Source organism: Pezoporus flaviventris, unplaced genomic scaffold, assembly GCF_033815535.1.
Source record: "Pezoporus flaviventris isolate CSIRO_AGI_PZ_B2104156 unplaced genomic scaffold, CSIRO_AGI_Pfla_v1 ptg000129l, whole genome shotgun sequence".
NCBI lineage: Eukaryota > Metazoa > Chordata > Aves > Psittaciformes > Psittacidae > Pezoporus > Pezoporus flaviventris.
Genome location: NW_026892677.1, coordinates 553,318 through 565,548, shown reverse-complemented (window position 1 = coordinate 565,548; position 12,231 = coordinate 553,318). Strand labels below are relative to the sequence as shown.

General features: G+C 47.7%; 1 protein-coding gene across 2 annotated transcripts in view; it reads left to right on the top strand.

Annotated features, from left to right (window-relative positions):
- INPP5A (inositol polyphosphate-5-phosphatase A) overlaps positions 1 to 12,231 on the top strand; it is a 213,101-nt gene that overhangs the window by 46,550 nt on the left and 154,320 nt on the right. For both annotated transcript variants that reach the window (XM_061478615.1, XM_061478613.1), the window contains exon 2: positions 3,182 to 3,223. In XM_061478615.1, coding sequence (XP_061334599.1) covers positions 3,182 to 3,223 — 42 coding nt within the window. The remainder of the gene's footprint in view (positions 1 to 3,181; positions 3,224 to 12,231) is intronic.

The window sequence follows — 12,231 nt, the reverse complement described above, 5'->3', positions numbered from 1 at the left end:
GGGTAGTGGAGGCAGAGCAAGCGTGTTGTTGGCTTTCTGCTGTGATTAATCTTGCAGGGCCACAGGGCAGAGAATGGTCCAGTGATGCCCACTACATCTCCAAGTGTAAAAGCTAGGACCATCTGGGTTTGCACTCCTGTTCACCAGTTCCTGCTGCTTCAGTCTGAGTCCACATCAGTTGGTGTTCTGATGGTGGTGTATTGCTGTGAAGTCCAGCTATGTGCCCTTGGCACTTCCCATAGGCAGTGTCCCAGGGCATCAGCAGGACTGGGAGCCCGGGAAGCAAAATCCAGCAACCGCCCATCCCCTCTGGGGAGTGGAATCACTGCTCCTCCTGGTAACAGGCCTTGGCTTCGGGTGCTGCGCTGGGAGGGGGCCGGGGCTTGTAGGAGAGTTGGGTCATGGCTTCGGGTCCCTGTGCTGTAAGGAGCCCCCGCAGGCTGCTGGTCCAGCGCTGCTGTCGCTGCTCGCTTTGGGCTCCAGTTCTTCAGTACTTGATCTGATTGCTCAAACCCAGCCCCAAGGAGCTGGGGGCTGGGGGCCTGGAGCCCTTTTGTCAGCTTCCCTCTGATGTACCAGTGGTTTTCCTGTTCAACCTCATGTTTCCATTTAGTCATGTAGCAAATGGGGGAACTTCTACCACTTGCAGTAGTGTTTAAAAACAAAAGCAAGGTGTGCTTTATTTTCTCCCCTGGGATTCCTCGAGTATAAATAACTTCACATATTCTGATCGGTAGCAGTTCCTTCTCCCTTAAAAAGCTGCAGCCAGTGTACGTTATCACCAGTGGCTGGTGCCACCCTTAGTCACAGCTTTGCACTGTGCTTGAACTGAAAAGCTCAAAACCTGCTCAATAAAAATCTTATGTTTAACATAGATTCTGTCTGAAACTGGTTGAGGCTCTCAGTGCAGAGCCCTGTGCTCGGGGGCATTCCCCCAAGCCCAGGTTTGAATTCTTTGGGATCTCATGTCCCCTGTCATTTAGCTCCTGTCTGTAAATAGAGGCTGAAGTGGGCTTTGTTTGTCTTCAGGGACTTTCCAGAACTAACTGACTTCTGCCATTCTTAAAGCATAGATGGACCCCAGGGCATCTTCCAACCAGTAGAAATAAAACAGAGAAGTGAGGGGTGTGTGGGGTGGGGTTTGTAACATAAAATTGCCTGTTACTTAGTGAGTAAGGCCCCACTGTGTGTTCTGAACAGATACACAGCCCTGCTCACGTCCGCTTGTGCCCAACTCAGGACTTGCTCATTGCGTTTCTGTAGCTACCAGAAAATGTTGATTTCGCAATCCCCAAGACCTTGTGTTATTCATAGTTTGAATCTGGCCTTTCAAAATCATGTTCCCATTTCAGATCTGGTTTGTAGAGTGATAGAAAAACCCCAAACCAGTCAATCCTGTGCTGTCTTTGTAACTCTACATTAGAAGTCTCCTGTAAATCCTGGTTTGCTTGTTTTGTCATTGCTGCTTTATGAAAGCAACAGTCCTTACTGTTACTCGGTGGGTTTTGTTGGTATGCTCAGAATGAGTAGGAAATGAGTTAAGCTGCTAAATAAGCAGTTAATGGGATGTCATTTTGAGAGCATCTGCTTATCACTGCCTGGCTGCCTTCAGTTTTGATCCACGTTGCAGCTTCCCTGTTGTGGCTGGGGGCTGGGCTGGGCAGGGGAGGGGTGGGAGGCCTGGATGGTTTGTCCCAGACTGAAGCCAAATCTCAAGCCAGGTTCCATCCCGGCTGGCTTCAGGCATGGAGCAAGGAGCCACTGCTCAGGCTCACCCATCCCCTGCCCCGGCAGCAGGGTCCATAGGAGATACTGCTAGAGCTCATCACTGGGACAGGGATTGTTCTAAGGAGTGCAAACATCACCTCTGTGACCGGTAACATCTGAATTCTGGAATCGTCAAGGAGTGATCAACAGAAGGGAGGTGGCAGAGAGCAAGGGACAAACGTGGTGCTTTTGGTCCCTCACCTCCCAGAAAGCTTCTGTCGACTTTGTAGGCTCAGGAGCTGCAGGACTTCCATAGGTTTGGCGAGAAAAATCTTACTTACACTCTTTGCAAATCTGCGCAGCCACCTATGGGCAATTCTCCAAGCAACGAGTCAGTAGAAATGATTAAAGTTGTATCCAGCTACTCGAAATTAACACACTTGATGGCAAATAGAGCAAAGCAGGAATTCCATGTCTCTGTATTTGCCACAGGCAGCTGGTGTCACGACGGTTACTAAAGGGAGGTTGTTGAGGCATCGCTCTGGTTTTCAGTTCAATACGTTTTCCTGCCTCCCACAGATCCTGAATTTCCTCCTGCTGCTGAGAGAAAAGTCTGATTTGGGTTTTATTCCCCACTATGATGTAAAAATTGTCCAGAAGCAGTGTTGTTGAAGATAGAACTCAACTAATGTTTCTCTTGTAGCTGTACATTTAATGTGTGCAGATCAGTTATCTCCTCCAGATCCACATCCGGGGTGGGCTGTGTTTCTGAAAGGGCAGAACTTTGTACTTCGTGTATTTTTGCTGCTTCAGTTTTCGTAACTTCTGGGGCAATCTGGAGATGCTTCTCCCACTTTATCCTTGACTCTGATGTGCTTGAGCATCTCACAGAAGCATGGTTTTTGCTCAAGGCCAAGTCATTAGAAGTAAATCCGTGTAGCTGGAAGCTCAGATTGCAAGATATGGTATCAGCAGGTCATGTACAGCAATGAACACGTACAACTAAAAGCACATACTTCAACATGTATCGAGGCTGTTGATTTAATTACTTGACAATCATGTATGTGTGTGAATGTTGTGAAGCCAGGTACAAAATGTACCTTCTTAGGGAAAATCTGAGGAGAGGGGACTCAGAAACTAAAAGCAGAGGTTTGTCATTGGTGCTCATGGAGGAATATCCCAGTGTCTATGCTTTATTTTCTTTATTTGTGGAAAAAACTCCCCCCTTGAATGCACTAAGGAAAGCCAGAACCCCAGCCTGGTTTGTGTTGGAAGGGACCTTAAAGCTCCTCCAGTTCCAACCCCTGCCAGGGGCAGGGACCCCTTCCACTGGAGCAGCTTGCTCCAAGCCCCTGTGTCCAACCTGGCCTTGAGCACTGCCAGGGATGGGATATTGTTACAAAATACTGTTTCCAGTTGGTATTCAAATACATTTCTCCTGTTGTTCATGGTTTGCTTTTGTTTTGTTTTTCAGCCGGAAAATCTCCAGAAGAATTGGCTCCGGGAATTTTACCAGGTAAGGTGAAGCTTTGTTTCCCATGGAGCTCTGCGCTCACTTGTTTATTGGCATAATGAACAATGTCGAGATGTTCTGCTTTGTGAAGCTGAAGTCACGAAGTAGTTTACAGTCAAACCCAGGAGCCTAGTGGAGCCTCTGACCTCTATTGCAATGATACAGAATACGGCAAATTGAAGGATTTGCAGAAGCCTGAGATGCAGGAACCAGTCTCACGTTCTTCACTGTCTGTCAGCTTCACACATGATTCATCTGTTTGTTTTTCTTCATGCATCTTGATTGATTACTGCTGTAAGCACGTGATGTTCAAGCGCTGCTTGCTCAGCCAGTCCTGGTTTAAACCTTTTCCATATCTTCTGGGAAGACTCCTCCTGTGAATACAAACAAATAGAGGTCTTTTCTTGGCTGTTTTGATTTTATTTGATTTAGGTCACTGCATATTTCTCTCCATCATGTTATTTATTTTTGCATCTTTATCGGGGAGACTTAGGATATGTTCACTCGTTTACAGAGCAGGGTCAGCGCTGCGGAAACGATTCCAAATAGTTTGTGGAAAACAGGAAGAGGAGGGGAAACAAATGAGCAGCAGCAATAGTATCCTAGAGCAGGCACCAGAGTGTGTAACTGGACGTGGGCTGTCTTTGGTGCAGTTAATATTGTGTATATGAATGCCCGAATAGGAAGCAAATGATTCAGTGACACTCCCATGTGGCTATCAAGTGTGTGGTCTGGGCCAGTGATAGTGGAGCTGGAGTAGACCTGACCCCATCCCTCAGCTGCGGTGGTTTTGCTGTGTCCACTGTCCCTGTGTGCCGCTGCCATCAGAGAAAGGTGCATTTGAAAGGAAAACCAGAATTAAGGAAGCAAAGGGTGGTGAGTCTGCTGGGGGTGACGGGCAGCGCTGGGCGTGCTGGGAGGAACTGGGCTGTCCAGCAGCCTTGAACCCTTTTCCTCCCCACAGCCAGCAGCAGGACAGCTGGTTCCACGTGCTCACAGCGCAGTAGCAAGTGAAATAAAACTTGGTAAGAGCTCCTGGGAAGAGCCGCTCCAGCAGCGCCAGCCCCATCCCCGCAGCACCCTGCACACACAACAGCTCCACAGGCTGTGTAGTTCAGGGTTTGAGTCCTGGCGGCTCTGTGCAAGGCCTCTGCAAAGCGCAGCTCACGAGGAGGGATGGAAAATGACTCTTCGTGAACTGAAACCCAGGGAAACCGCAGACCGCGAGTGTTTTCCATCCTCCTGAGGAGCCCAGCTTGCGCACGTCGCTGTGGCAGTGCAGCTCACGAGAGCCAGGTCTTGTGCTCCGCTCAGAACCACCTCCACAGAAAGCAAACACAGTAGAATGTTTCTAGAGATTAACCACAGGATGGAAAGGTGTCTGAGTGGACAACAAAGAGCACATCGGTGAAGGAGCTTTTTGCTGGCTTGTTTTGAAGTTCCGGTAAATTAAAGTCAGGGATTTTAATGGCTGTGATGTGGAAATTCAAGTCATTTTTCTACTTTTTCATTGATGTAGATGCTGTATGTGTTTCTGAGAATGCAGTAGCATATGGAGGACTAAAATAACATCCAAATGTCACATACTAAAATTTTTAAACCATTGATCTGCAGATATCCTACATTATTAACAGGAAAAATATGGAAAATCCGATGCTGTTAAATTAAAGAGTTTGTCCAAGAAATACAAACAGGGAAAAATGTTTAAAACAATCTTTCAGGGCTGTTTTTAATGACAACTTGCAGTGTGGCAGCCCATAAAGCTTTTGCTGACAGCACAGTTGATGCAGCTGAGACATGTTGGTTTGTCTGATCTGGTTTCCCTGGATTCATTGCTCTCTGGTCTTGTCCACGTGGCACCTGCGCTTTGGGTGACAGCTGACTTGTTGTTTTAGAATGGACTGAACTATCCAATACTGGGTGGCTTTGTACCAGTTCACTCTTACTGGCTGCTCTTCCCCCAAGGAAAAGTAAAACCAAATGAAGGAGGAGTTCAGCTGAGCTCGGTTCCAGATATTTATAGGTACTGGCTTTTGGCGTGCTCCCCAGAGCTGGGGCTGGCGGGGCCCTTCCCAGGCATGTCATGTAGCACTGGAACAGCAGCGGCCTTGAGGCAGTGCTGACAACAGGCTCCTAGGAGGAAAGAGCAGCCTGGATCTCGGACACTTGCTTGTTTCCCATTGTGAAATTTATAGTGCAGCTTTTCCTGCTGCCTGCTCTGCTTTTTCCATTTGATCTGATGGGTGAATGCATGGTGTTTGTCTGGGGGCTTCGTAACACTTCGCTGTGTGATATCAGCCATAGGTGGTGTGTTCTCATTACATGTAGGTAAACAAGAAGGCTTGAAGCCAGCAAGCTTTTGCAAACAGAGGTAGTAGAAAGTCAGCATCTCTGGTAGTGCTCTAGTAGTGAGGTACCTTAGGAATGAGAGAAGGCCTCTGAAAAATCCATCCCTCTGTCCCTGAATGCTCAACAAATACATCACCTGATTAAAACATGGGATCACCAAACACATCCACCACGTGACTGAGGAGCACCATGTTCCTTCTCCTGTGAATACAGCATCAACTTCAAAGTCGGTGTGTTTGACATCACCTGTGAAGCAGAAACAAACAGATGTCAGCTTTCCTCCCATGCTTCTCCTTTCCTCCCTGTTCTCCGTCCCCCTCCCAGAGGTAGTGCATGAAGAACACGTTTGCTCATGTGATGTCCACCTCAAAGGTGAGACCTAACCTGCCCAAGCTGCTGCCTCTGCCTTGGTGCAGGCTAAAGTGGTGATTGCCTGAAGGTGTAGAGTCTTCTGAGCATCTATTGTTGTTTAGTGATACCTTCAGAAGGAGCACAGAGTATGTGAATTTGTGATCTGTGTGTGCTGGGATTCCTCAGATCTGTGTTTTCAGCTTTCCTCTGTGAGGCCAGGAAGTACCTGTTCTGTAGGGACCTGGAGAGTTGTGTTCAATTCATGTCCACAAGCTAAGCTTTAGGAGCTTGCCGTCTTGAAATACGGCTGAGGGTTGGCCCAGGTTTTTGCCTTTTATAACCTTCCGGCCTCCCCACTTAGCATCACTGCGCTAATTCTGTAGTTAGTGAATGTGAGCAAGGCAGCCAGCAGTATCTCTGAGTCTTCTCTTTCCTCAAGGCATTTGCTCGTTTAGAATCTTGGTAATCTCTGTGGTAGCACTGTCAGTTACTTTCAATGTTGTGGATTTGCAGGCTCTTCTGGTTCAGTTTAGGCTCTGGCATAAGAGAGTCACGTATTGCAGGTATGTTGTGCAGGCAGTTGACAGCGTTTGCTCAGTTGGATGCTTTTGGCAGCCCTGGTCAGAACAGGCTCTAGGCCACCAAAATCTTCAGAAGGTGTGGGAATTATGTCTCTGGTTTTACAAAAGACTCTGTTATTTTTCCATGGTTAAAAATAAGGCAGAACGGAAGCTGAATGTCCCTGAAGGCAGGGAATACTGCCTGAGGATGAGAGGTGGTGGAATCGGTGTCCCTGCTGCAGGTGTTCACACACGGTGTAGCCGAGGCCCTCAGTGTCATGGGTTAGTGGTGGCCTAGGCAGTGCTGGGGAATGGCTGGACTTGGTGATCTTAAAGGTCTTTTCCAACCTACTTGATTCTCTGATTCTCTGATAACATATCTATGAGAAGAGTTACCCGACCTGCTGGGCTTCATGTTTAGGGAAGGAGGAGAGCAAACAAGCCATTGTTTCACTAAAAATCACCTAAATATCACACAGGCGTGGTTAAGAGAAGACAATTCTCTCTCAGGAGTGTCTTTGCTGGGGAAGTTCTCTCGTGCCCATGCAGTGAATGGTTGCCCTGTCAGAGCTTTGCTGCTGACTTCCGGCTCTGGGGTGACCTGCACTTTCACCAATCATGTGGGCATGGAGTGAAAGGCACGAGGTGGTCGGTGTGTTCTGGAACAGCTCTGCACCTCAAACACTTTGGTCTGAGCTGAAGGAATGTGTGAGTGTTTTGCAGAGGGCAGCAGGATGGTTACTGGGGTTGGAAAGATGTCCTGTGGCTCCAGGGTGGGCAGGGTTTGCTCCAGTGTCTGGTGTCCAAAGCAGAAAACAGGATTTGTGCAAAACTATTTGCAAAAACAAGCAAAAATCTGCTGGACTCCAGATAAGCCTTGCAAGCCAGTGTGTTGTGTCATGGGAAGGGGAAGGCTCCTGAAGGGGAAACCTTAGAGCAGCTCCAGTGCCTAAAGGGGCTGCAGGAAAGCTGGAGAGGGGCTTGGGACAAGGGATGTAGGGACAGGCCAAGGGGAATGGCTTTAACCTGCCCGAGGGGAGACTGAGATGAGCTCTTAGGCAGAAGCTCTTCCCTGTGAGGGTGCTGAGGCGCTGGCACAGGGTGCCCAGAGAAGCTGTGGCTGCCCCATCCCTGGCAGTGTTCAAGGCCAGGTTGGACACAGGGGCTTGGAGCAAGCTGCTCTAGTGGGAGGTGTCCCTGCCCATGGCAGGGGTTGGAGCTGGAGGAGCTTTGAGGTCCCTTCAACCCAAACCAGGCTGGGGTTCTGTGAAATCAGTGAATGGAGGAAAGCTGCCTTACAGGGACACAGGATTCAGTGAAGTCCTAGTGCTGGGGATTGCACCTCATCTTTTGTACTGAGTAGTTACTGGTAACTTGGGTCTTCACTATTTTAGTTTAGGCTCCCATCCTCTTTTCAGTAGAAACTCTCTTAACCAAAACACACCTTGGAAACAAGGAGGGAAAGTGGCTGTTCTGAGGAGAGAGAAAACAGGTTGTGAGAATGGTGCTTTGGAGCATTCTGCGTGTGATGGGAACGGGTTGGTGCTCGACAGGAAACTGGAGGATTTTATGAACTCGATTTATGCAAATAGAGCATTCACAGAACATGCAAACGGGTGTCTTGCTCACCCCAGGTGTGTGGAGTGACTCTGCCCAGGCTCACAGCCTTAATGTCAGCTTGTGGGACAAAAATACAGGGGAACAAGAAGTTTCAAGAGCAACCAAAGAGCTGTTTGCAAGGGCCGTAGGACCCATGGGAAGGACTTTTACTGTTTTATTTACTTATGGGGTTTCTCCCTCTCACCCCTTCCTTCCCCATCCCTTGTACTCTCCTCAGCTGCATCGTGCCTGGGGTTTGGGGTTGGAGGAGTTCAGCGGCTGGAGCTATTCAGACTCTTGGCTAACTTTAGCAACAACCCTTTTGTGTAGCATTCCTGGCAGACAGTCACTTTAGATGAAAATGTGGAGGCAGAGGGTGATTTCATCACTCCCCCCCAGTGCAGTTTTCCATGCTGCTTAATGTGTTTGAGAGTGTTTAGAGCCTGTACTTGTAGTAATACAGAAGTTAAAAGTTTACCTAAAAGCTAAAGGTCATCTTGGTGCTGCTGCATGGAAACAGTGTGTGTTATTAGCCTCCTTAAAGAAAGGAGAAGAAAAACAAACCAAACCCCAGCCACTCAAAGGAGGTTGTTTAGTTATTTTAGTGGCCTTAAACCTGTCTAACTAGAAGGGGTGATAAACACCCTGCGCTGACCCAGCAAACCTTGGGACGTGAGATCTTGGGCCTGTCTCAGGTGGGACCTTCACCTCAGGTGGGGTTGTTGGGGTTTGTGTGTGTCTAATGTACACTGCGCCCGCACCCAGCAGTGAGGGCCATGTGGAGAGCCCTTCATGCTGGGCTCAGGCACCCCTCAGCATGGGCATTATCATCCATCCTGTCCCATGTCCAAAGAGACAAGGACCTGAGGAATGGGCAGAGGCCAGCTTCAGGGATTCACCAGTTTTGTATTTGTGCTTGTCTGTGCTGGAGCATCTTGCTGAGTTACCTGTATCCCAAACCAAGCTCCAGTCAGGGTTTCCTGTGCACTGTTTTTTTTTGTCCAGAAGTTGAGAATAATGCCCAACTTTGTGAACACATTGTGCTGCTGTAGATGCAAATTCAGTGTTTGTGTGATCTTTAACCTCTGGTAACTGTGAGTTTCCTACTCTGAAGTATTCATTATTCATTATTATGTACTATTTGTTCTTTCATAACCGTAGAAAACTTGTAAAAGGTAATGAAGCAGAGCCACTTGGTCTTAGTTGGAGGGTATTTATTATCTGAGAGGATGTAACTAATATTCAGGTATGCTTTTGTGGTTTAACCTCCAAGGAAAGCCACAAAGGCTTCACTGCTGCTAAGCCACTGCTGCTTCCTCATTAAAAAATGGCATATAACTTTATTCTTCTTTAATACCTGCTGTGATCAAGCTCTGAAGGATTTGAATGCAAACAACCTGTGCCCTGCATCTCAGTGCAGTGCCTGGAGTGTTTTCTCTAAGTTGCTGTCAGCGTTTCCTCCAGGCAGGACTCCCAGTTCAAGGCTCCCTGTTACTCATCAGTCAGAGATGTGGGAGAGCTTCTGCCTAGATCTTCTTTGAAACCGTTTGTTTTGTTTTGTCTTATCAGCTATTAGTTCTATTAGCTGTGTAAGGAGAGAGCTTACTGAAGCAAACTGCAAACTGTAGCAGTTTGAGCAACACAACACAGCATGGTTTTGCTGTGTTTGCAATAAGCAGTTCTTGATGTTGTTGCTTTGAAGCAGTAAGAGTTGGGTATGTTTGCTCTGCAAGATTAAATAGTTGCAAGTGTTTCCTAATTATGGCAATTTCATAGAGTTATCCAAGTAGATAAGATCAGAACTTGGAAGCCAAAACTGATTTGGAGCAATAAAGCACACAGAGAGTTGGGACTGCATGTTATTAGGGACCACAAATGAACTCTGTTACAAGTTTGACTGTGGAGGCTGTGTTTGGTTAATATTTATCTCCGAGATAGTGAAGAAAATGATCCAACAGGTTAAACTTCATAAAGATGCTTGATTATTAGTTGATCAACAATGGACGCTTGGGTGCCCATCCCACTGCTGCGGCTCGTCAGAGTTTAACACCTTTGAACATAGAGGAGCTGGTCTTGGACTTTGGTTTCCACAGCTTAGTGCGGCTCTTAGCTTTCTGTTCAACAGCTCTTGCTGGAAAGTAAAGTAAACTTTTAGACGTTTCTGGAAATTCCCCTGAATGTTGGTAGTTGTAGCCAAAACCTGCTTTTTGTGTGATCAGAATCCCTTCAGATGTGTGTCCTGTTCAGGGCCTGTCTGGTGTTGGACAAGATACACAAGAAAAACTTCTGCAGCAAAGCTTTATCTTAAGTGTAAATCTATAAAATCAGCTGGTATTAATATAAGCTTTCAGAGTTACATCAAGTATCAAAGGCAAAGGATGCTCATGTCCCAGCCAGGTGGTATTTATTGCGTTCTCTATGTTTTTTAGCCATCTGTTCTGCAGTCCATTTCTGTCCGTCCCCCCCTGTGTCCGTCCCCCCCCCCCAACCCCCAGTTGGACTTACCATTGGGTCCTGCTCCAGCTCATTCCCAGTTCTTGCTGGTGACAGCCTGGTTTTAAAGCAGGAAAGCTGTGTATCACAGTTGGACACTGGCACTATTGACCTGAGCGAAGCGCACAAAGATCCACGAGGGCGGATGTGGGAGGAATATTTACTTTTTTCCTTTATATAGTAACACTTGTTGGTGGCTGAGCTCAGAATGCTTCACCGAGCAGGTCGGTGTCAAGATTTGTTTCGATGATGGGGAAGCTGAAGTACAGAAGAGAAAGTGACTTGTCTGAAGTCACTTGGGAACCAGCAGCTGTTTTCTCCTCTTTGCAAGTCTAACCTGTCTTAGGTTAGACGTGCTGTGACGTGCTGCCTTCACTGTGGGATCTGTGTGCTCCTGCTGGCTCTGGTGTTTATGAGCAGCTGCCCCTCGTGTGCCGGGGCGCCGGCTCCGGTCTCTGTTGAAGAGACTTGTCCAAAGGAGTCCCCAGGACAGGATGAGCCACCAGCCAGTGGCAGGACCAGGGCGTTGACTGCCCCTTTTGTGCTGGATGGGCACATGGGATGTGTGCTCCGGGGAGCCCCCCCAGCCGGGACAGGCACTGTCACCCACTGCTTGCGGGCTGTGGGGCACCTGCTGTCAGAAGGAGGTGCCTGTGAAGAGCAGGGTGCTCACGTTTGCCTTGTGCTCCATGGCAAGCTGCTGCATTTCAGGTTTTGCTAATCTTGAATCCATTGCCTTTGAGCTTGATTTTCTGATGAGAGAATCAGTGTGGTCGTGGTGAGGAGCTGTGTGCTCTGTCCTCAGATCAAACGACAATTTCTTTCTACCCTGGCTTAGAAGAAGCATTTTAAGAGACCTTTTTACAGTAATCTTGGTCACTATTGATTTGCATAATTAAAAACACGACTGCAAAAGTTTACTGCATCTGTCCCTTGTCAGAGCTGCAGGGTACCAGCAGCAAAGAAACAAGCACAGAAGCAGGGCTATCCCTGTTATTTTTACAGTTACTCTGCATCATGTGTGCTGAGGTTATTGCTCTCTCAGTAACCATGCCCATCTCCTGCACCTCTGTTTGCTGCCCTCCCCAGCACAAGAGGGGGGACAGGATGTTGTGTGTGTGTGTGCCCCCCCCCCCCCCCCCCCCCCAATAGCAAGCCCTGTCCCTGGGGTCCAAAGCCTGAAGAGAGAGGAGTTCATTCATTATTCTTCCTGAAGCAGCTCGGGGAAACCAGGCTGTTCCTCCTGGGAATGGCCACAGGGTCAGCATGGCCCTTGTGGTGGTGGGGAGAGCCAAGTGCCACCCAGTCACAACTAACAGCATCTTGTACAGCAGCTTTTTAATGTGTTCCTACCCCGTAGAGTAGCTGGTTATTCTGGACTTTAAGTTACCCTTTTAAAAAGTGCAAATAGTTCTGAGGCTTGTGTCCATTCATTCACAAGATGATGATAAGACATGAAATACAAGTTGTAGGACTCAGTATCAACAGGGAGACCTTTTTAGACGTATTGTTTGCAATGTTCAGTTTAGAAAAGTTATTAGGACAGAATGCATTGAATGTGTGTTAAAGCAACAGCAAACTTATAAATACTGTCTCTGATTTGATGCCTAACCCAAAAAGCGTATGTTGCAGGGGTCTTAGTATGGTAATTGCGTCCTG